The sequence below is a fragment of the Microtus pennsylvanicus genome, chromosome 8 (assembly GCF_037038515.1).
Source record: "Microtus pennsylvanicus isolate mMicPen1 chromosome 8, mMicPen1.hap1, whole genome shotgun sequence".
Classification (NCBI taxonomy): domain Eukaryota; kingdom Metazoa; phylum Chordata; class Mammalia; order Rodentia; family Cricetidae; genus Microtus; species Microtus pennsylvanicus.
Window position 1 is genome coordinate 33,611,001 of NC_134586.1, and position 23,866 is coordinate 33,634,866.

The following is a 23,866-nucleotide window of genomic DNA, read 5'->3' on the forward strand; positions in this document are numbered from 1 at the left end:
TCATGTCAGTCGGCAGCGAAGCTTGCCTCCTGGGAATAGCCCAGCGTTGACTTCTCAGACCACCTTGCAGGAGACCAAAGCCAAGAGAAAAACCAACAGAAACCATCCCTTAACTGGAACTGTGAAGGATACCTTTTATCCTTCCCTTTGAGACAGTCTTTATGTGTAGCCTTATCTGTCCTGGAACTCTCTTTGGACCAGGTGACTTGGAACTCAGAGATCCACCAACTTCTGCCTCCCCAGTGCTGGAATTAAAGGTGTGCACCACCACGACCAGCCAAGGTATACCTCTTGACAGAGCCTCATGTCAAAATCCTAAAGGTGTGCTGCTGTACCTTTAGCTCCTCTTCCCAGGGTGGCCACACTGAGTAAATCTTTTTATACTTTCCCCTATCACCTAACTAGCTTATTAGGACAGGGAAACAGCTAGTTAAGAGCTGCCAGGGCCCAGGCTCTGACCACCACCTCACAGAAAGCTTTGGATTTTAGAGAACTTTGGATCAAGGATATTCAGTCAGTACTACTTAAAATGTCTAAGGTCTAAGCAGGTTTTCTGAAAACACATGAAATACAGCACAGCTTGAACCCTTCTGGTATGGTTTATAAGTATCCATAGCAACATGCCTTTCTCAAAGCATCCAGCTGGGTTAGTCCAGAGAAGGTAAGTCAGGTACTTTTTAGGTTGCACATACTCTGAAAATGATCCAATTAATCCAGGATGAAGTGTGGTGTGAGGGCAGCGAGCCAGGAAGCCTGGAAACGCGGGCAGCACTGTAGTATTTGCTTGAGAAAATGGTTTTTACGTTCTGCATACGTGCACACTCCTGCACAGGAATGCTACACAAGCACGTCAAGACCAGAGGATGGATAGTCTGCAAGAGCGTGTTCCTACGCATCACACTGAACAGTAAGCCCGTCTCTAGGTCCTGATGTCACACAACACAGCAGTCAGGTAAAGTGGAGTTTATTAGGGAAGCACAAGAGCCATAGATACCCCAAGTGACAGAAAGAAAACTGAAAATGTCCCTTCAAGCCAACTGGGGGCCTGGCTTTGACCTCCCAGAATAAGAAATTGGTGGGTTAGTAACAACATTTTTTGGCAACCACACTGCAGGGCACAAGAGTCTCAGTCAGGACGGCCCCCACCTCCTGTCACGTGCAGAGAGAAGATGGACTGTTGACAGCCAGTGCAGAGGGAAGTCTGAGAGAAAGAGACTGAGGCAGGGAGGACTTAACAGAGTCCCGGCTCGCCTCTGAACACCTCAAACACATTGACAAGTAGTTCCAAACAATGTTACTGAAAAGGGGAAATGCCTAAAGATGTTTCCAAGAGGTTCCCTGGACTTCTTCCCCATGCCACATCACATCCCAGGTGCATACAGCAGAGCCCAAAGGCCACTTTTGAAAAAAGAAAAACAAGAAAAAGCCCTGTTGCTCTGTAAGAAGAGGGGGAGGCGCAGAAGGCTGCTGGGCCTTTCCCACACGGCCAGAGTTCTGTACAGCGACTCCCAGCAGCAGCGTGGCACAGCTCTAGGTGAGAGTCTCACCCTTTGTCACCTGTGAAGGGAAAACTGACATTTAGATAAAATGCAAAGGAACTAAAACCACTAAAATAATAATAATAAAAATCCTCTTTTGGATCCTATGCAGTGAGAAATGGAAGTGGTAGCAGAGGCAGCCCCAGAATCCCAGACACCTAGTTCCAGGCAGAGCACTAACGTCTGTAAGCCTGTCCTGTCTCTAGGTAGAAATGTGCATTCCCTCTGGGTCGCCTGGGCCATACTCACCCTCGCTTCAATGTACTCTATTCTCCGTTCAAGGGCTGTCAATTTCTCATTTAGTGTTGCGAGTCTTGAACGACAAGACATATCTGGTAAAAGGAAACTGATGTTCAGGATTAATGTCACTCCAAACACCCACACCCACACAAACCATCTGAACTGAAAAGGAAATTTATCCTTCCAAGGTACACGTGGGGACTGGGGATATGGCAAGAATCATTTTTGTTTGTTTGTTTTTGTTTTTCAAGACAGGGTTTCTCTGTGTAGCCTTGACTGTCCTGGACAAGAAGCATTTAAGGATCAACTACTCAGATTTTATGTAACATCTGAGTCCACAAATGGCAGAGAAGAGCCAACACTAAGGGAGATTGTGTCTTGCCACATAGCCAAGGATGGTTGCAGTGATCCTCCTGTCAACCTAAATTTATGTTACTAAATTTATGGGAAATTGTTAAAGCAGCAACATAAAACTAATGTGCAAAGGACACAGATGGCCGTTCATCCAGGAGCAAACTTAAGGGTCTCAAGAGAAGCAAGCAAACGAGAAGCTCTTCAACCTAAGGCAGGGTGTAGCTCAATAAACCCCCCAGAAGTTAAATTAGGGCTGTGCGCTGAATCACCACACTGAGAAGTGCAGCTATTTCACGGGGCTGAGTGGGAGTGGGTTCTGTTCCCTGGTATTACAGGCACCACACATAGCTAGCCTGGAAAGAGACTAAAACTCAAAATCTGAGTGTGGTTTCAGGCTGGGGTTACAGATTAATGGAGGAGGCATGTCCAGTATTACTCCAATACTCCAAGTTCAATTCCCAGCACTGCAGCAGTGAGGGGGAAAGGCCAGAGGATGCAGCAGAAAACAAGGGAAGGGTGGGTGAGGGAGAGGAGCTGCAGAGAGGAAGGGAGAAGGACAGAGGGAGAATGTCAAAAGCCCATGCCATTCATGTTGTCTGACCCTGTCTCTCTGCCTCATGCTCACAGATCAAGTCATCAGCTCAGCTCCTACTGCTCCAGCACCATGCTCCCTATCATGGATGGTCACAGACTCAACCTCTCGAACTGTGAGCCCCCCCAAAAAATGCTTTCTTAAGTTGTCTGGGTCACGGTGTTTTGTGACAGCAATTGAAAGGATACAAGTTGGTATCAGGGAGTGGGCTATCAGAGAGGGACAGGCTTGATCACACTGCTTTTTGAAGAATATGGAAGATTTTAGGATAGAAAAGTGCTGAATACTGTAAGCAGGGTTTTTTTTGTTTTTTTGTTTTCAAAACAGGGTTTCTCTGTGTAACAGTCTTAGCTGTCCTGGAACTCGTTTTTGTACCAAGTGCTGGGATTAAAGGCGTGCGCCACCACTGCCCAGCTCGTAAGCAGGTGTTAATGGGCCCCTAATGCTCAATGCACTGAAGCATCCTAATAAGAGCCTGGATGACAGAGACTATGGAGGCCCAGCGTAAGAGGTTTCAAAGGGGAACAACAGTGTCCAGGGTAGAGACTATTCTTGTGATATTTTTGCAAAGAATATGGCTGCTTTTTATCCTTATCCTACAAATCTGCTTGAGGTTAAACTGAAAAGTTTTGGACTAATTTCTTTGGCAGGGAATATTTCAAGACAGCCTAATAGCAACTTGGTGGTGTGGTTATTACTAATTACTCGTTTGCAGGCCTACAACAACAACAACAAAAAAAAAAACAAAAACAAAAAACAAAAAAACAAGCAGGGCAAAGAGAAATACAAAATATACAGTTTGTGAAGAAAAAGATCAGTAGGAAATTTAATGTTGGAGCCAAGGCTTGTGCTGAAAGAGAAAAGAAGTCTGATGAGAAATGGAATAAGGGAATGGACACCCTTGGGGCCCAGACCCTACCAAGTTAATCCTGCAATTTACAAAAGAAAAGGGTATAAGGAATTTCCTGCTCCTAAGAGGCAACAACAAATCAGTTTATAATAATGGAGGCCAGGCTCCATCCCCAACAGGCAGCAGAACTTGGTAGGATTTGGTCATGTGGCTATGGCTAGAATCGTGAAGGTAATTGAGAAAATGAGCCGTGGAATCTTCCTCCACGATTGAGGAGAGCTTCTGAGGCCAGGCGCGTGGTAGGGAGTCCTTGCGTGGTAGCCGAGCTGCCATCGTGTGCAGCTGGGAAAGTGAAGCCTGGATGGCACTGGCGATTCTAGGATGTGCTAGAGCCGTGGGGTATCTGCTAGAGCGAGCTGCAGACGGAGCAGAAAGAGCCGGAAAGAGAGAAGTGTGCTGCAGTCAGAAGTGCAGTCAGCAGTGCTGGAAGGGAAGAACCATCTAAGACCTCTGATGTAAAACACAGAGATACAGGATTTGGAGTCTGCCCTGCTGGGTTTCCATCTTGCTTGGCCCAGCATTTCCACATTATGCCACTGATCCTCCCTATGGAAGGGCAACACAGATTCTGTGCCATTACATGTTGGAAATACATAAGGTGCTTTTTTTCCTTTCTTTAATGGGGGTTAGGAGATTGCCTCGAGTCTCAGAAGAGACTTTGACTTTTAAACTATACTGAGTCTGGAAAAGACTATGAAGACAGTTTTTTCTTTCTTCTTTTTTCTTTGAGACAAGGTCTCCCTATGTAGACATGGCTGTCCTGGCACTCTATAAACAGACCAGGCTGGCTGCCTCTTGAGTGCTGGGATTTTGGACTAAATGCATTTTTGCATCATGATATGGCCACAAGCCTATGGGAGTTAGAAAATGGAATGGCGCTCACAGGCTCATATATTTGAATTCTTGGTAAGAATTAGGAGGTAGAGCCTTATTGGGGGGGGTCACTGGGGGGAGCTTTGTTAGCTCTCTCTCTGCCACCATGTTCCCCACCATAATGGTCATGGACTCGAATTCTTTGGAACCATGAGTCCCAAGTGAACTCTAAATTAAAAACTTTCTTTTATAAGTTGCTTTGGCCATGGTCTTTTGTTAGAGCAATTGAAAAGTAAGACAGCGTCTTATCATCTGAGCTCTTGGAGGCTATGCAGTTATTTCCACTGGAAAACACTGCTTCAACAGTATCTAAATACCAAAAAGAGGCCTTTCTGAACTAGAGAAAATCCAATCAGTATCAAGCACATAACGGAACCAAGACTCCAACTGTGAAAAGCAGCCTTGACTGTTTCCTCTGTCTTTTCCTTTTTACCACCTCTCCCGGAATATAACCTAGTCTCCCCTAAAATACCTTCTTCTCTGCTGACTCCTCTACCTGAGAGAGACCATTAGACCTTTTCTTCTCGGCTGTCCCCAACACAGGAGACAAACGTGACGGCTACTTCCTACTACCTCCTCCACCCCATGTTTCTATCTCAATAACCTTTACTTTTTAGGTCTCAAGCAGCTGTGATCCCTCTGAACACTCTCCCACAGGATGACTCAACAGCGAGCGAACAACTTTCCCTCATCTCTGGCTGGCTCTGCAGAAGCCCTTCAGCATTCGCTCTGAAAACCCTTCTCTACGCTGACCCAGCCTCAACTTTCACCTCAGCATCAGCATCTTGCCTATCTAAACATTCTTCACCAAGACGTGGCTAAAAGTTTGCCTCTGAGCAGTCTTACCAGACTTACACAATCCTCTTTTTTTTTTCTGAATGTCTCCAAATTCTTAAGGATGGATTTCTCATTCTTAAGTTACTCATGTACTTGGGTCTTTGGTTTGCCACTTTCCCCATTTTGGGTAAATAGTTAAAAAAAAAAATAAGGGGAGAACAGGCTGAGGAGATGCCTCAGTGGTTAAAGCACCTGCTTGAGGGCAAGAGTTTAGACATTGAGCTAGCCATGTAAATGCCATGTGGGCACGGTGGCCTGCCTGTAATTCCAGCCTCAGAAAGTTGACAAGCTCCTCCTCAGAATAAGTTAGCTAGCAAGACTAGCCATGAAATCCCATCAGCGAGCTCTGGATCTGACTGAGAGAGACCCTGCCTCAGTGAGCAGGTAGAAAGCAATGATGATTCCCTTGTGCATGTGGCATGTGCCCACATGCAAAAACAAACAAACAACTACACATATCTAGACAGACACACGAAGAATGGTGTGTGTGTGTAAAATAAGGATGTATATTTGTTACTTCTGTATAAATATCATAAACAAGAGCCCCAGAGAGAGAGGGATGGGTTGATAAAGCAGAGTTTCCAGGGGACCCCTGGTGTCAGTCTGATCTCACACCCCAGTATTTGCTCACCACCCAATCTCTCAAACTCTGCATTTTTCCCTTGTGGTTCCCATGCATTCTTTCTCACATTCACCCATTCCCATTCTCCATGATCCTTCCTCAAACTTAGCTTACTGACATGTAGCTCACACACCACATTCACCTGCAGAGTGTAGGCATCATGGTCACCAGTTCACTTGCTGAGCGGAACAACCATTACCATAATCTATGGACAGCAATCTCACTGTCTCCAAGGGAAACTTCATATTTAGTACTTTTATTCCCCATTCTGCTTCCCCAGCCCTGGAAATCACTACTGGGCCAAGCGACCTGTGCGCTCTCGTAGTCCTTTCTCTCTTTCCTTTGGAGGCAGGAGATGAGTCTTAGTTCACTGAAAACACTATCACTTAGCTCTGTCTCCAAACGTTTTTGTTATGTTTTTCTGCTCAGACAGGGCATGTCTACATAGTGGCCTTCACTGGCCTGAAGCTCACTACCTTGGAACTTACAAGCACTCCTTGCTTCCTGCACCCAAGGGTTAGAGACAGGAGTGTGCCACCATGTTTGGATCTTCTCCCTTTTTAATTTTTTTTTCGTTTGTCTTAGGTAGCCAAGGATGGTCTACACCTCACTATGTAGCTGAAGATGACCTTGAACTTCTGATCCTCCGGCTTCCACTCCCCAAGTATTAGGATTACAGGTGTACAACACAATGCCTGCTGGTCCCTCCTTTTTAAACCTTACTACTATTGCTGCCTCCCCTAGTTCCCAAGTCTAGCTTACACATGACCACCCTAGCGACCTCACTTTTCCTAGAACACTGCCACTTTACACTATTTCACACTTTTGTGTACATGTGTTATGTGTGGCGCGGCACGTGTGCAGAGATCAAAGGACAACTTTTGGGAGTGGTTCTCTCCTTCAACTACACAGATCCTGAGACTGAACTCGAGTCATCAGGCTCAACAACAACCTTAACCCACTGAGCCACTGCACCAGCTCGACTCTACCACTTTTGTCAGGACTAGCCAAGGGCCCAGATTTCCATTTAGTATGGCGTCTGGAAGTTCAAAAGCAAATAAATGTATCTCTGACAAGTGTAATTCCCGTGAGAAGAGATACACAGAAATGATGGGAGGAGAGATGCAGGTAGAGCTGTCAATCCCAGAGAGCTGTGCTGGTCTACCCGTCAATCTGGTAAATCAATCAGAACCCCAAACAATACTCTGGAACTGGCATATATGAATCAACATTGTTGAAGAAGACAAAGTGTGCAACTCCAGACACAGGTTCTGGAATATGCCTGAGTTAAACACAAATATGGTTCATAGGCTGGGGTGTAGCAAAGGGTAGAGTGCGGCATCATACACGTAAGGCCCTGGGTTCCACCCCAGCATCCGCCATTTTAAACAAGAATAGTAGGGAAGTATTCAGCAACTGGATGACTAGAAACCCTGAATTTAAGTGTACTTTGTTACAAAGCACTGAAAGTGCCAGGTCTCATCAGGGGGCTTGCTAGCATGTCCACAGCTTCACTGGTGACAATACGAACACACAATTCCCTCTCTAAATTTATTTTTCAGGTAGGATCTTCCCTATGCAGCCTGTGCTGGCCTGGGACTAGAACCTACAATCCTTCCGCCGGGTGCTTTCCAGGCACTGGGAATGCTTCACTTCCCAGCGCTTAGCTACACCTGGCTAGCCTTTCTGGACTATTTCATACACACCTTTAGCACAAGAAAAATTGGTACTAACTATCTCAAATTGTCTCCTGGGTTTTTGTTCTTGTTGTTTGTTTTGTTTTCCAGGAGGGTGAGGGGGAGAGTGTGTGGAGGAGTGTGTGGAGGAGGGTCTATTCTATTTCCATATATAGTTCAGGTTAGACTGGAACTCACCATGTAGCCCAGGGTGGAAATCCTACCTCAGCCTTCTGAGTGTCAATACACCTGACTCTTGTTTTGAAATCAAGTTTAAGTTCTTGAATGGGTTTTTGGGAGTGAAAATTTTGAAATCTAGAAAGAAATGTCCCTTTTCCTGCTTTACAAGTAAGGAAATCTCTGGTGTGATGTCTGTATTAAATGTCTATAAATAACATTTTACAGAGAACAAATTTGATTTGGAACTTCTGCTGCATCCTAAATTGGGAAAATAAGCAGGAATCCAATTTTTTAGTAGCAACAAGGAAAGCCTACATGGCTGTTACCTTGAAGATATTAAGGACCCAGTGTCTGGAGTCACTACTAGGTGGTTTTAAAAACTGTTGAAGTCAATCCTCTCAAGAAAGGCATAACTAATTAGAAGGCAGACCCTCATTATGATGCACAATTAAAGGCTAAAGTAACTTAACTGTTAGCTGAGCCTTCAGGCAAGTTCCTGATTGACAAGCTCGCGATTCCTGAGCTTACAGAGACATCACTTGGCTGAGAAGCTCTGAGTCCTAGAATAAAGCAGTCTGAGGCTTGCACAGATGACTTAGAGGAACTGCAGGGGGTATGCTGTCCTATTCTACACCCTTACCTCTCCCCCGCAGTTCTGGCGTATATCCATGAGGTCTGAACTGCGTTTATGATGACCTAAGTCAGTGGACAAAGATTCTACAGTTTACTTTGAGGAGGCATTTGGAAACTGCAGCAAACCCAAGTCCCTGCCCTGACACAGGGTAGGAAACCATGCGCTCTGGAGGGAGAAGGAACTATTCCTTCAATGGCTGAACAACTTTCACTCTTGGAATTCTAGCTTGTAAGCGGGAAGTCACAATCTGTTGTTCTACTTCAGTGTCAGACAACCGCCTAAACCTGAGGCCACACAGATGGTGACACACAGTCACACCTCACACTGCTCTGTGCTTTGGATTGTGTGAAGTTTCTAAAAAACATTATCAGACTATATCTAGGTCTGTATTTTTAGACGGGACCTAAGCCTAAGCAACACAGTGAAACTTTTTTGGGGAAAAAAAAAAGCTACAAAAGAACAGGGTGTGATGGTGCAGGACTTTAATGCCAGAACTCCGGAGAGACAGAGGACCAGGAGCTTTCTGACTGGTCTGCAACAATTCCTTCCCCCCCCCCCCATATATATATATTCTGACCAGCAATGGTAGTGTACACCCATAATTCCAGCTCTCAGGACAAGGCATGAATATTCAAAGTTCTAGATCATCCTGGATACTTTAGTAAGACCCTGTCTGAGAAATTCTGTCAGAAATAAGACATACTTTCTTGGGGGTGTACATGTCAAAGGTAAATATGTGTGTACTAAATGTAGCTTCTATGCAGCCGGGCATGGAGGCACAGGCCTATAGTCTCAGTTAGATGAAGCAGTACTTGGACCTGGCCAGGGGTTAGAGGCCAGCTTGTTACACAACGAAATCCCAATTGAACACCAAAATAATATACAGGCCGGTAACAGACTGAGAAGCATTTGTGATCTTCTGGAACCCCAACACCAACAGACCCCCTCCCAAAAAAAAACAGTTAAGTGTGGTAGTGTACACCTTTAACAACAGCACTTGGGAGGAAGATCTCCATGAGTCTAAGGCCAGCCTGGTCTGCACAGTGAGTTCTAGGCCAGCCAAGGCTATAGATTTTGTCTCAAAACAAACAAACAAACAAACAAGCAGAAACAGAAGCCTTCAGATTTTGCTAGTTCCATGGCAGTTATGTAACCATTGAGGAAAGGAAAAGCTTCCTAATGTAATTCAGTCAGAATGAAGTTGTTATTACCGAGACCCAGATTTCAAACAGTGAGAAGTTACATCACTCTGAAATTCTGGAAAGCAGCCCTGATTTAACTTGGGATTCTGATGCTTTACTGATTGAACTGGCATCAATACTTTGGTTAGACACTGTTTGGACCTCTGATATTAACTCCTTCCTGACAGATAAATGACGTTTTCTAACTGTGCTTGTTAAAACTTTCCAGGTGAGTCATTTTCTCAAGTCTCCATTGCCTCTCCAGACTAAGCCAGGCTCAGACTTATGATCCTATCCCAGGACATCCTGTCCCCTAGCCTAAAAGACTTGGGTTTTTGGAGGGATTTTTGCTTTTCTGTTGTTGTTTTTCTGAGACAGGGTCTTATCCTTTAGCTAGACTGGCCTTAGGCAATCCTCCTGCCTCAGTCAGGTGGTATTACAGGCGTAAACCACCACACCAGACTATCTGAATTTCTTTTATTTGATACTTCTTTGAGGGAATGCTAATCAGTAAGAAATGCTGCTCTTAAAAGATGTCCAATACCCCAGTTCTCTGGCAAATAGGGTAAATAGATTATGTGAAGCAACACTACCATAGCTTACACGGAAGGCAAACAAACAACTCCAAGTACAGTTTGGAGGTAGAGCGCTTCTAGCACTCACAAGGTCCTCAGCTCAACTCCCAGCACCGCCACAACAGAACCTCCCTAGGAAAACTGGACTGTGGGGAGCAGGGCAAAGGACCAGTACTTCCAAGATGTTGTAATCTAAAAAGTCCCCTAATGTCAGCAGGCCGAACTGTAACTCCACTCAATCATACTCCCTTCATTTACATTCCTTAAATAAATTATTTGGGGGATACATGAACTCTCTTTATTGACTAGAGTCCTCCACTGTAACCTCCTAACCTCCACAGCAACTTACGGGTGTAAAGCTGTACAACTGATATATACATTTATGTTATTCTCTCATTAATTGGTATCTTTAACCTCTATTCCCTGTTCAGGAAATCCATGTGAGATTATAATCCTAGCTGGAAGGTGGAGGCGCATGCCTCTTTAATTCCAGCACTCAGGAGGCAGAGGCTGGTGAATCTCTGTGAGTTCAAGGTCAACCTGGTCTACAAAAATGAGTTCCAGAACAGTGAAGGCCCTAGCACAAAAAACCAAAAAGATTATAATCCTATATACTTTGTAAGCACATTTTAATTTAAAAAAAAAAAGAATGAAAGAAAGAAACAAAGAAAAAAGGGAAGGAAGGAAGGGAGAGGTATTCACCAGATGTGGGGTCCATATCTCTAATCCCAGCTCTTAGGACACAGACCCAAGAGGGTTGTTACAAGTTAGTGGTCATCCTGATAGTAGAGTTCCAGGCCAGCAGAGAGTGATAGATACTATGGGGAGGGGGTAATAAGGCACGAGTATCAAGAGTTCTAGCAATTTACTAAGACTGAAAACAAAATGGGATAGGGACCATGGGGTGGGGGAGCAGGTTAAGATCTTCTTATTTATTTATTCTTTTGCTTTCGTTGTATGCAGAGGTGGTGTGGGCATGTGCCACGGCAGCACTATCAGGTCAGGGACAACTTGTGGGAGTTGGTTCTCTGCTTTCGTCTGTGGGTCCTGAGGATTCTACTCAGTTAAGTTGCCAGACTTGGTGGCCTTTTTCTGCTAAGCCATCTCACTGGCCCGAGAGAACTCCTTTGAATGCAGAAAATGGTTCATTTTTTTGTGGTTGTTTTGATTTGGTTAGCCTCAAACTCATGGCATTCTTTGTGCCTCCGCCCCCCAAGTGACAAGATTACAGGTGTGTGCCACCAAAGACAGCAGGAAAGACTTCATACATGTTTCTCCCCACATGGGACCTGTGTAAGAAGTAACTAGACCTGCTGATTTTCGCTTTGGTCCTCCTGCCTGTTTCTGGAGTGCTGTTATTCAGAGGCCTGGTGCATGCATGCTAAGTGTTCTACCAACTGGGCATCCTCGGCCCTTAATGACACTTTTCCATTCAAAACCAAACCTGTTTCCTTTTTAAGGGTTGGGGAATGGGTCCCGGGCATGCTACCCAGGCACCCTATCTCTTGGGCTACACTCCATAATCGAAGCTATTGCTCTGTCACCTTCCTGTATACTAACTTAGGACTCATCAGTTCTCTGGATAGAAAATGAAAACAATCACTTCAATTTAAATTTCCTTCAAAACACAGCACTGTCACCCAGTTTGGTCTAAACTGCTGAAAACTGCTAATCAGTCGAACCAAAACGATCGCTAGGTGCCATCTGCACGTCTTGTGTAAGAAAGTCTCTGATGGAAGCCTTCCCGAGAACGTGAGTCTGTGACAGGTTTTCTGCCCAGAAGGCTAGGGACAAATGCAGAAAGAAATGAAGACTGTCACCAGTCACACCTACGAGAGATTTTGGAAAAGTAGACTCTGCTGAAAGTGTCTGCCCTGTTAGATCTGAGGAAGCAGACAGAAGCACCCAGAACACCTACCATGAAGCGGATACAGGGCTACAAAAGGCAATTTCCAAGGCCCGAGAGGACCCCAACCCTCCTTCTGACCTCATTAACACCAAAGGGAGCCGGGGCGGAGGGCAGGGGGTGAGCAGGAGCAACAGAAAGAAAGCATTTAAGGGGTTTCGGACTTTCCCCTAAAGGAGATGGAGAACTATCAGGAGTCTCTAACTGTAAACGTGACCGTGACACGGTTGCGCACTGTGTGCCAAGTGGGGACTGGCGTGGAAGCGCAGCGCAGACCGAGGTCGGTGATGGATGGATGGGCCTAGGAGGCTTGGGCAGTGGGCGCGGGACCTGGCAATGGGCAGGGTAGTCCCACCGAGACCGTCTAGTGAGGCTCGGGGTGAGGGGACTGGGGCCGGCGGGGCGCGGAAGAGGAAGGGAGCAGCCGGGACTGGGCGCCGCCGGCCGCCGCCAACGCCTCCCTCCTCCCAGCCTCCCCAGCTCGCCCGCTGACCGAAAGAGTTGAGAAAGTCCGAGATTTTCTTGATGCTGCTGGTGATGATCTCAATGTACTCCCGATTCGCCCAGTCCTGGTGAATCTCCCGCTGCACAGGATCCTCTTGTCCCGCCATGGCAGCAGCCTGAGGAAGAATGACTGCGCAGGCGCAGGCGCCGCGGCCTCTATAGGCCGCCAGGGCGCCTGCGCCACCATCCGGAACCCCGTGTTTCGAACCTGAGAAGGGCCCGGCCGAGTGGAGCGCATGCGCGTGTGTAACAGCTTCAGCTATCCCGGAACTCACTTTGTAGACTAGGCTGACCTCTAACCCACTTGCCTCGGCCTCCAGAGTGCTTGCGATTAAAGGCATACCCACCACTCCCGGCGAATCTCGTTTTTTAAAAAATGCATTTCATGCTTGGGTCAAAAGCTCTGTTCATTCTCGTTTTCTTTTCTAAAGTTATTCATATTTGTGTGTGTGCATGTATATGTGTGAGCGCCTACCGGATTCTAGTCTGGTGGAAATCAGAGGATAATTTGTAGGAGTGGGTTCCTCATCTTCCACCTTGTGGAGGTCAAACTCAGTGCCATTGTTTGCTGAGACGCCCTGACTGAATCTCCATGATTAAAATGCCTTTCAACAACCTGGTAGGATAGGTTACATATGTGTGTGTGTGTATGTATGTATATATATATATATATATATATATATAGCCTGGTCTACAGAGTGAGTTCCAGGACAGCCAGGGCTACACAGAGAAACCCTGTCTTGGGGGGTGTTGTGTGTTGTGTGTGTGTGTGTGTGTGTGTGTGTGTGTGTGTGTGTGTGAGAGAGAGAGAGAGAGAGAGAGAGAGAGAGAGAGAGAGAGAGAGAGGAGAGACACACAGAAGGAGGGAGGAAGGGAGGGAGGGAAGGAGGGAGGGAGGGAGGAAAGGAGAGAGGGAGGGAGGAAAGTACTGCAAAACAATCTCAAACCTTTTCATTTAATCATTTTGTTCAGGAAATCATTGAGGGGTTGGAGAGATGGCTCAGAGGTTAAGAGCACGGGCTGCCCTTTCCAAAGGTCCTGAGTTCAATTCCCAGCAGCTATATGGTGGCTCACGACCATCTATAATGAGATCTGGTGCCCTCTTCTGGCATGCAGGCAGAAAATTATTATACATAATAAATCTTTAAAAAAAATCGTTGAACAAACTGGTCATTGTGCATGCTTGTAATCTCAGCACGCAAAAGATTAAGACAGAAGGCCTGTCCTGCGTGTAACCAGCTGAAATACACAGTAAGACACAATGGGAAAAATACTTTAACCATAAGGATGGACTTTGAGGTTATGTTTGCAATAATAATTAGCTAACCCACGGCAGTATTTTATTAAGCAGTCTTTAAATGCTAATTTGGTACATGGAAATATAAAATGATATGCTATACCTAAGAGAAAAATAAAATATATTTATTTATTTTGAGTTTTTGAGTCACAGTTTCTCTGTGCAGTCAAGGCTATCCTGGAGCACACTGTATAGACCAAGCTGACCTCGAACTCAGAGATTCACCTGCTTCTGCCTCCCAAGTGATGGGATTAAAGGCATGTGCCACCACCACCTGGCACCAAAATAGAAATTTTTAAAATTTTCAACTTATGCATGTCTTGGAGGCATCACCTTAAGGTGGGAAGGCCAGCTCCTAGAATGCCAATTCCTGGAGTGGGTTCTCCAGAGCCCGATGTCACAAAAGCCTGCACCTAGCTCAACCTGGTTCTTTCTGCTTCTTATCTCCTTCGTAAGAATGTCTTTCTCCTCACACATTGCCATTTGCTAGGGCCAGTGTTTTGTAGCGCGCGCGTGTGTGTGTGTGTGTGTGTGTGTGTGTGTGTGTGTGTGTGTGTATGTGTGTGTGTTTCCTTCTTCCTAAGACTGCAATTGGTTAATAGAAGGAGACTCTGATTTTGCTGGATAGCAGTTGGAGGTAACAGCAAATGATACCTCTCAGAACATGTCCCTTAGATCTGAGGAGATGACACAGAGGACTGTGAACAGATTGTCATGACAGTATGGATCCCTCGTTACCCAACAATTCTAAACATCTGATCTTGGCTTTGGGACGTTCATATTAAAAAAAAAATACTGTGCCGTAATGATAGCTTCATTTGCCTTTTAAATAGCAGGTGTCTTTAATTTATTTTTATTTTATGTGTGTTGGTGTTATGCCTGCATGGATGTCTATGTGAGGGTGTTGGGTCCCCTGGAACTGGAGTTACAGACAGCTCTGAGCTGCCATGTGGGTGCTGGGAATTGAACCTGGGTCCTCCAGAAGATCAGTGAGTGGTGGTCTTAACCGCAGAGCCATCGCTTCAGCACCTAGCTGGGGTATCTTAATTAGGAAGATAAAAACAGACTGAGAAAAGTTGTAACTCAAAAGCACTTCCTCTTTTCCAAGTGTCATCATTTTCTGCTTTCTGATTGCCATCCAAATTCTTTTTTGTTTACCTCTTCTGTAATGGGGAGTACATGTATACACACTGGGCACTGGACAAATGCCTCAAGATTCTGTAGGACTTTTAGACCCAGATCTCTGCCTGACCCCAACCCTTGAGTCCCCCAGTCTCAGAAAACAAGACTTTAAAATCCATCTTTAGGTTAATGTGTTTTTCCCACTGTGTCTTGCTGTGTATTCCAGCCGACCTTACACTCAGGCTGGCACTCCTGCCTTAGTTTCATGAGTGCTGAGATTAAAAAAAAAAAGTACACCAAAATGCTCAGCTCGTCCATTTTTTTTTTGAATGAAACAATGAGTTCTACAGTAGGGGAAATGCAGAGCTAATTCTATTAAGAAAAGAGCAAGGCCGGGCGGTGGTGGCACATGCTTTTAATCCCAGCGCTCGGGAGGCAGAGGCAGGCAGATCTCTGTGAGTTCGAGGCTCCAAAGCTACAGAGAAACCGTCTCGAACCGCCCCCTCAAAAAAAAAAAAAAGCAGCGGTCAGGCAGCTCTCGGGAGGCAGAAAGAAGCAGGTGAATCTCTGTGAGTTCAAGGCCACCCTACACAGAGAAACCGTCTTGAGAAAAAAAAAAGCAGACAAGTTGTTACAGTTGCTATTCCTCCAGGCACTTGCATACTGTAAGAGACTGAAATAATTGGAGGGGGGGGGGAGACTCCTGCCTTCCACTGCCATTCATGCTAATGGACGTGCTGCTCACAGCACTGACTTTTGGAGTTTTGGAATGGTGAAACATCTGCTTCTCAGCTTCGTACATGAGACAGAAGCATCCTGAGGTTTAACAGACAACAGAGAGAAGTATGGGGCTGAAAAGACGGCTTAGTGGTTGAGAGTACTTTATGCCCTTGCAGAGGACCCAGTTTCTGATGGCCCTCTTCTGGCACCAAGGTCTCCTGCACAGACAAGTTGCATATAAATCCACACAGACAAACACAAACTTAAAAATAATATTTTGAATTTCAAGAAGACAAGTTTTCAGGCAGAAAGCTATGGTAAAATGTATTATTCTCTTAACAGGCAAGCATTTATAATTTTGTTTGCACTGGCGCCCTTGCAGTACAATAATAAAATCTTCCCAGACACTGGAGCACAATGTGAGCCAGGGAATAACTAATAAAGGTTAATTTTTAACACTGATTTATATAGTCTTGGAACCCGTACTTGATCACAGCCTTTGACGTGGGGAATTTGTCCTCTGTGTCCTTGTCAAAGGGTGTGATGGGGTGGAGAGGAACTGAAGGGTGGCACAGGAGCTGTCCTGTGTCTTCTGGCTCCTAGAAAGGGCGTCTCCAGCCCCCGCCCCGCCCCGCCCCGCCCCCACGGTCCTGAGTCACAAAGGAGGTTGCTAGGCGCCGGGATGGAGAAAAAATGCGGCTGCTACTCTGGAGCGTGCAATCTGCGCGGAGTTCAGTAGGTGAGCTCCCGGCCCAGATGGTGATGGTGGGTCCGGGCCCGGGATCCCACCGCTGCCCGGGCCTCGGGCAGGGTCATGTGGCTCCCGCTCCGAGGGAAGGACTTCCAGGGAGACAAGCCTGTTCTCCAAGCACCCCAGCCGCTCAGGATGTTTTCTCAGTTCACGAGGACTTCAGCTGCACTTTGGCGCTGCCTTCCCCTTTCCCAGGTGGGGAAATGGAGGACCCGGGTTCCTTAGAAGGAAGGCACCTATAAAAAGGAAGTCTTCTCGACTGGGGAACCAGGTGTTTCCTATGCAGGTCTAGTTCAGCAACTTGTAAAGACTACCAGGTTCATCCCCTACCTGCAGAATGGATTAAAGTTACTCCCTGTAAGGCCGAGAACTGGGGCAGAACCATTTTTATTTAAACCTTGTGTGAAGGGATGGAAAGACCTGGAGTCCAAAGTCCTCCCATCTCTGTTGATTTAGTCTGGGCATTTGATAAAGCTTTTTCCTTTTTCTTTTCTTTTTTTTTTTTTTTGGAGATGAAACTAGAAATGAATCTTATTTTTAAAAAATGTTTAGAGGTATTAATAGCCTACATCCACCTTGCCATGGTGGTATACCAGAAACCTCCTCTTGGTTGCTTTTGGGGTTTTCTTTTCAGACAGGGTCTTACCCTATGTAGTCCAGGCTGTTAATGAACTCGTAGCAATCCTCCTGCTTCATAAGGAAGAGTGAAAACTGGAGGCTGCTTAAAAGCCACACTGTAAACTGCAAACTGTAAGGTGCAACAGAATCTTTGGAGGGTTTGCATACATGCAAACTTCTGGCCCCACCCACGTTTCTAATTAAGTAGGTCTGAGATGGGCCCTAAGATCTTGCATTTCTACTAGGTCCATAACGAAGTTAAACTGCTAGTTCAGGGTTATACTCTTGAGGGCTCTGCGGAAGCACCAATTACAAATGCTTGCAGGACATGGGCTGAGTTTCTTCTCATCAAATAATGTCTCATGAAGTCCAGCCACTTGTGCCCACCAGAGGAACTGACTGAAATTTTCCATTTCAGACAAATCCGTATCATCTGCAGAATGGGTGAACGTCCTTACCCGGGGAGGTTGAGTGTGTGCAGCAGTTACCAGTCAGTATTTGCTGCTCTCTACAGAACTACTGACCCCTGCCATGTAGTGGGACCCACAAAGTAAAGCCAGTAATGAGACAGATGTGAATTTGCACAGTAACGCCTCTCCCTCCCCCAAAGCACAGCAGGGAAATTCCATGTCTGATTCCTTCCCTTTAGGACTGTCGATGGCAGGATACCAGCTCTGGTCACCATGGACTCCACTGGATGAGAGCTTCCAATGGCTGCGGCACACAACACCTACCCCTTGCTCCAAACACCCTTTCAGGGCCTCTCCTTGCTTCCCGCATACCCCTTCTGACCTTGAAGTGCAGCTGTGCTTTCAGGAAGTCACTCTTGTCCTAGACAGCCCACTTGTGGCGCCTGGAGAGAGCCCCAAGTTACCCTGCCACACCTCAGAGCTCCAAGCAGTGAACAACAAGAAAGGACTAGTGAGGAAGCCCCAGCCAGTCCGCCTCCATGGAGTAGATTCTGTTTTCGGTAGGGTCATCACAGCCCAGCCACCCAAGTGGACTGGAACCTTCAGAGTCTCAGACAAGTCAGCCTTCTGCAAAATTATCAGCAGAGAGCATCAATGGCCCACTGGTCTCAAGGAGCCTCAGATTCAGATGACAGTGACTATGTGCAAACAGATGCTACGCTCTATCCTCCTGCTGTATGCCACGTACAAGAAGTGCACCTTTGCCTTGCAGCACTCCAAGTAAAGGGTCCCCATCTGACCCGCGTTCCACACCATCATCTGTGGTATGCACAAAGCTTACAAAGACTCTCTACATAAATCAACCGTAAAATCATGCCAGATACTCTGCCTTTCAGTCAAGCTGTGACAAGTTCCCTTCCTCCCTTTCTCTTCAGAAACAAGACTGATCAGTTGACCAGTGATACTGAGCGAGGAAGAACATCTCTGCCGTAAAGCTAATGACTGTTTAAGTCAGCCTAACACTGACATACAAATGTGATAGTGACTAAACTATCAAACAAACCAGCCTAGCGTGAATACACAAATGCCAAAGTCAGTAATGAGATGGCAAAGAAAAAGGATGCCAAGAAAAGACATGTATGGCTGACTGGGAACCAGACGATGAAGGGACCAAAAATCTGTATGTGGGTTAAGAACTAACTTAAAAACAGCTTTCCCGCCTCAAACAAATTGTCAATAAGTAAAACATAACTTTAATACCAGCATGGGTAAAAATATAACAAATATTAAACACTCTTAATAGCATGGCAAGGAAGAGCCTAACAGCAGCTTTGAGACTGGGCTTCCTGGCAGATGACAGGAGAATCCCCTACTTTAGCTCCTGATGTTCTATTTCTAATAAACTATATTTTGTATGGTTCTTACAACTAGATTCTAGGCATAATTCAGAATAATGTGGAAATAAATACTATAAATATATAATGCCAGCAGATGTTTGATGATGTCTTTTCTTCCTTTGTTGTATACTAATAAACAAAAAATTTTAAAGCAAGCTGGTGAGGTGGCTAAGCAGCTAAAGGTCTGGAATTTTGACTCCTGGAACCGATATAGTAGAGAGAACTACATTTCTACCAGGTGTCCTGTGTTCTCCACATGTGCCCCACAGCACGTATGTGCCCTACAGCACATATGTGCCCTCACACAGAACAAAAATAAGTGTTTAAACATTCAAAAGCAGTGTTCAAGACCCTCCTAGTCAGCACGAATACCATAATAGCTAGGCTACACAGAGAGACCCTGTCACAAAACAAAACAAAAACCCAACAAAAATCCAATTAAAAGGTAGTTAAAATGTTCTTTTTGACTTCTTTGGTCATGGACACAAATGAAGGCCCTGGTAGGACACAAACCTCAATCAATCCCACCCAATCCCTGAATAATGAGACATATCTAAAGTGAGGAATAAGGTATCTGAAGCAAAATTCAGAAAATAGTTTATTTACAAAGTTATCATTAGCCTAAATTTTTAAATAAATCAGTTTCAAAACTAGTTCCCAAAGGCCAGTCAGAGCATTTACTCTGCAGAATCAGCATGGCCGTGTTTATGCAAACCACCGATAGATGCTACAATGAAATCCTGAGCCAGGAATTTGGATGTTTAACAACCTGTGAAATCCATTGGTTAATTAAATAAAAACCCCTTCTTGAAGGAAAAACAGGAAGCTCTGGTTTGAAAGGCAGAGATCAGACTTCAAATCGCAATGAGAGAGGGGTAAGAGGCTGCCAGAGATGAAGGTGCAGTTGTGTCCTGGGGTCTAATCAGAGCTGTCATCACTTTCATCATCATCTTCATCCCTTTGTCCATCACTTGCTTCATCCTCCCCATCCTAAGGGATAAAGGAGAAAAAAAGTTCTTGAGGCTACTTCTTGCAACACAGCTGCCACAGATATACACTATAGATCTTTTCTTTTTTTTTTTTTGCTTTTTTGAGACAGGGTTTCTCTGTGTAACAACCCTGACTGTCCTGGAACTCACTATATAGACCAGGCTGGCCTCAAACTCATAGAGATCTGCTTATTTCTGCCTTCTGAGTGCCAGGATTAAAGGCATGTGCCACCATCACCTAGCTATTTCTGCTTGTAAAAGCAATGAGAATTTTAAAACCCTGTAAGATAAAGCAGAAGTCCCCTCTTGTTTGCTTTTTGTTTTGAGACAAGCTCATCTCAAATCATTATGTTGTTAAGAAGGACCTTGAGCTTGTGACCTTCCTCTACCTCCCAAGTGCGGGGATTATAGGCACGTCCAACCACGTTCAGTTCCTTTGTTCTTTGTTTTCTGAGATGGGGGTGGGGGGGGTTGTCTCATTATACAGCCCTTAGCTATCCTCAAACTCAGGAGATCCACCTCCTCCTGCCTCCCAAGTGCTGGGACTAAGTAAGAGCATGTGCTTGGCTCCTCTATAATTCTTGCCACAAACTGTAAGTGAAGACCATAGAGAAAGGTTTTTGTTTTGTTGAGACAGGGTCTCATTGTGTAGCCCTATCTGGTTCAGAACTTGCTTTGTAGAACAGGCTGGCCTCAAACTCGCTGAGATACGCTTGCCTCTGCCTCCCGAGAGCTGGTATTAAAGGCACGTGCCACTACTGCCTAGCCAGAGAGGTCATTTTGATATTGAATTATTTACAACTGAACAAAATCAGCACGATCTTTAAATAAGCCACAGCATTCCAACTGTTCTTCAAGCGTAAAACACAGAAACAAAGTCACATTATCAATTCAATACAGAACAAATATGGTACAGCTCTGTAGTCCCAAGATTCAGGAGTTCAAGGCAGGAAGACTGAGTTCAGAGACAGCCTGGGGTACATAGCAAGACTCTGCATATACAAATAAAAGGAATAAACAAGCAAATATGTATTTGTATTGTGTGTATAAACAATGGTTACAACAAGCACTGGCATATTCAGCAGGAGTCCAGCATGAAACTGGTTTGTTCCTTTACTAGGACACATTTATGTACTGGAAGCATAGTATACTGACTACCTCGAATTCTTTCTAAGAGTAAGTCAGAGCCGGGCGGTGGTGGCACAAGACTTTAATCCCAGCACTTGGGAGGCAGAGGCAGGCGGATCTCTGTGAGTTCGAGACCAGCCTGGTCTACAAGAGCTAGTTCCAGGACAGGCTCCAAAACCACAGAGAAACGCTGTCTCGAAAAACCAAAAATAAATAAATAAATAAATAAATAAATAAATAAAATAAGAGTAAGTCAGAAGAGGTCGATTATAGAACTAAAATAGAGCCTACAGACGTCATCATGGACAGTCTTTCTGTGTACAGCTTTTAGCTAAATTGCCTGGTATCCAGAACACAAATGAACTGAGCAAAACTTGATTGCACACATTTTCATATAGCTTATATTAAATTCACAAAAGCACCTGTCCATAGAAAATGAAGGCCTGGATTATTTTATTCCTTTGTAGTCGCAGCTTGACTCTAGGCTTCTGCTTTCATGTTTCAATTTTGTATGTTAAAACAAGGAGGAGAGGCTAGAGAGATGGATCAGTGTTAATGGCACTGACTACTCTTCCAGAGGGCCAGGTTCAACTCCCAGCACTTACATGGTGGCTCACAACGCTAACGTCAGTCCCTGAGGGAGGCGGGGTGTTTAACGCCCCCTTCTGGCACCTATAGGCATACACACACACACACACACACACACACACACGATGCAAAGAAAAACATGCACAATAAATATACACGTTTTAAAAAAGCTGAAATGGCTGGGCATGGTGGTGCATGCTTTTAACCTCAGCACTTGGGAGGCACAGGCAGGCATATCTTTGTGAATTCAAAGCTAGCCCAATTTACATACTAAGTTCCAGTCCCAGGACTGTCAAACAAAGCTGAAATGGTTTAATTCATTTTAACACAGAACATGCTGGTCTTTTCTCCCTTCTAGAACACTTTTACACACAAGATCATGGAAAATAGAACACTATATAATGGAAGAAAAAAAATCTCCACTTTGTTTTTGGTACAGACAATTGAATGTACAAATGTGTACATGCTAAATACATGCTCTACCACTGAGCTATAATTCCCCATAAGCTGTAGACAAATATTCAACACATCTTGAGAGATAGTTGAGTGAGCCTCAGACAATGTAATTGTATTATATGGATTCCAAAGCATTCATATACGCTTTTTGTAGGGAATGGAGATGGGCACAGAAGTATTTAACAGAAAATCCTGTACTTTGGGCTAACAAAGAATATTTAATAAAATGTTCTACCAATACCAGACCAGCCTGTGCAGATGACTCTGTTGCTCTGTTCTTGGAGACGTGGGATGTCACGCTGTCCTCACTGTCCTCTGAAGTGCTCTCTTGAGAAGAGGGACACTGGGAAATAATTTCTTCACCCTAAATGAAGAAGCAGAAGAAATGGGGCATCATAATGAGCACATTTATGGTTTTGAGGAAGGCCGAGTTTCTAGGTATTACAGAAGGAATATTCTAGCCATTCAAAACATATCAACTGGGTTGAAAAGATGGCTCAGAAGTTAAGAACACTGGCTGCTCCTCCAGAGGTCTTGAGTTCAAGTCCCAGCACCCACATGGTGGCTCACAGCCAGCTATAGTGAGAGCTGGTGCCCTCTTCTGGCATGCAGGCATGCATGTAGGCAGAACACTGTATACACAATAAATTGAAAAAAAAATAAAATAAAAAGCTGTAAGAATATTATAAGAACAATAACATAACCTCTGACCTATCATTTAGGGAAACACTATTCAATTCCAGGTTTCTGAGATGTTCATGGAACTGATACATAGTTCTATACAAGGTCCATATTTTATATTCTAGATTTTGTATTGATGACTCTTCTCAGTTAATGCCAAATATGGATCTAAAATTGTTCCAAAAGCTGGAATTGTAATCAGAACTTAGAAGAGAATCAAAGTTTGTGGCTAGTGTGGGCTACACAATGAGACTCTGTTGCCAAAAACTCTCTCTCAGTACCCTCAAAGTTATTTTTTATCTATCTATCTATCTATCTATCTATCTATCTATCTATCTATCTATCTATCTATCTATCTATCTATCTATCATCTCTATTTATCTATCTATCTCTATCTTTGGGTTTTCGAGACAGGGTTTCTCTGTAGCTTTGGAGCCTGTCCTGGAACTAGCTCTTGTAGACCAGGCTGGCCTCGAACTCACAGAGATCCATCTGCCTTTGCTTCCTGAGTGCTAGGATTAAAGGCGTGTGCCACCACTGCCTGGCTCGTACCTCAAGGTTTATAAGCAGCACACATGACCACAAACACCAAGCAGAGTCTGAGGAACTGTCTGGACTCAAACCCTGGTTCACTAACTCACTGCTAAAAAGTCTGCGAAAGTTACCATCGTGAGCTTCATTTTTCTCCAAGAAAACAAACAGAATTGACTTCCTAAGTTTGATTTGTAAGAGAGAAAACCACTATTCTATTCTTTTCATAGCATTATAAAATTCAGCTAGTGGGGCTGGAGAGATGGTTTTGCAGTTGAGTGTTTATTGCTCTTACATGGGACCTATGCTTAGTTCTTGGTGCCTACATGGTGGCTCACAAATGCCTATGTAACTCCAGTTCTAGGAAAAACAACACTCTTTACTGGCCTCCTCTAGATCCTGCACACACATGGTGCACATAAACTCATAGAGGTACACATACAGAATATTTTAAAATGTTAAAAAACAACCCCCAGGTAGTCTAAGTATGAACAAGGAAGAAATGGACCCTGAAAGTGAGTGATTCTGACATTATGAAACAGCGTAACATGCAAAC

At 44.8% G+C, this 23,866-nt stretch overlaps 3 protein-coding genes across 8 annotated transcripts in view; 1 reads left to right on the plus strand and 2 right to left on the minus strand.

The window, feature by feature from the left end:
- Positions 1-948: 948 nt before the first annotated feature.
- On the minus strand, positions 949-12,775 carry Brk1 (BRICK1 subunit of SCAR/WAVE actin nucleating complex). The gene is made up of 3 exons (XM_075983163.1): positions 12,612-12,775; positions 1,788-1,870; positions 949-1,557 (listed from the first exon to the last, which is right to left on the minus strand). The coding sequence occupies exons 1-3, from the start codon at positions 12,727-12,729 to the stop codon at positions 1,531-1,533; spliced, it is 228 nt and encodes a 75-aa protein (XP_075839278.1). The 5' UTR covers positions 12,730-12,775; the 3' UTR covers positions 949-1,530.
- A 3,682-nt stretch (positions 12,776-16,457) lies between these two features.
- Positions 16,458-19,020, plus strand: Fancd2os (FANCD2 opposite strand). Its single transcript, XM_075981992.1, has 2 exons — positions 16,458-16,500; positions 17,780-19,020. The coding sequence occupies exon 2, from the start codon at positions 17,788-17,790 to the stop codon at positions 18,322-18,324; it is 537 nt and encodes a 178-aa protein (XP_075838107.1). The 5' UTR covers positions 16,458-16,500; positions 17,780-17,787; the 3' UTR covers positions 18,325-19,020.
- A 493-nt stretch (positions 19,021-19,513) lies between these two features.
- Positions 19,514-23,866, minus strand: part of Fancd2 (FA complementation group D2) — a 73,296-nt gene continuing 68,943 nt past the window's right edge. For 5 of the 6 annotated variants that reach the window (XM_075983166.1, XM_075983164.1, XM_075983168.1 and 2 more), the window contains 2 exons: positions 22,334-22,462; positions 19,717-19,927 (listed from right to left, as the gene is read on the minus strand). In XM_075983166.1, coding sequence (XP_075839281.1) covers positions 19,856-19,927; positions 22,334-22,462 — 201 coding nt within the window. In that variant the 3' untranslated portion in view covers positions 19,717-19,855. Of the gene's footprint in view, positions 19,928-22,333; positions 22,463-23,866 lie in introns of all 6 variants that reach the window. The other variant, XM_075983169.1, reaches the window with a different exon arrangement.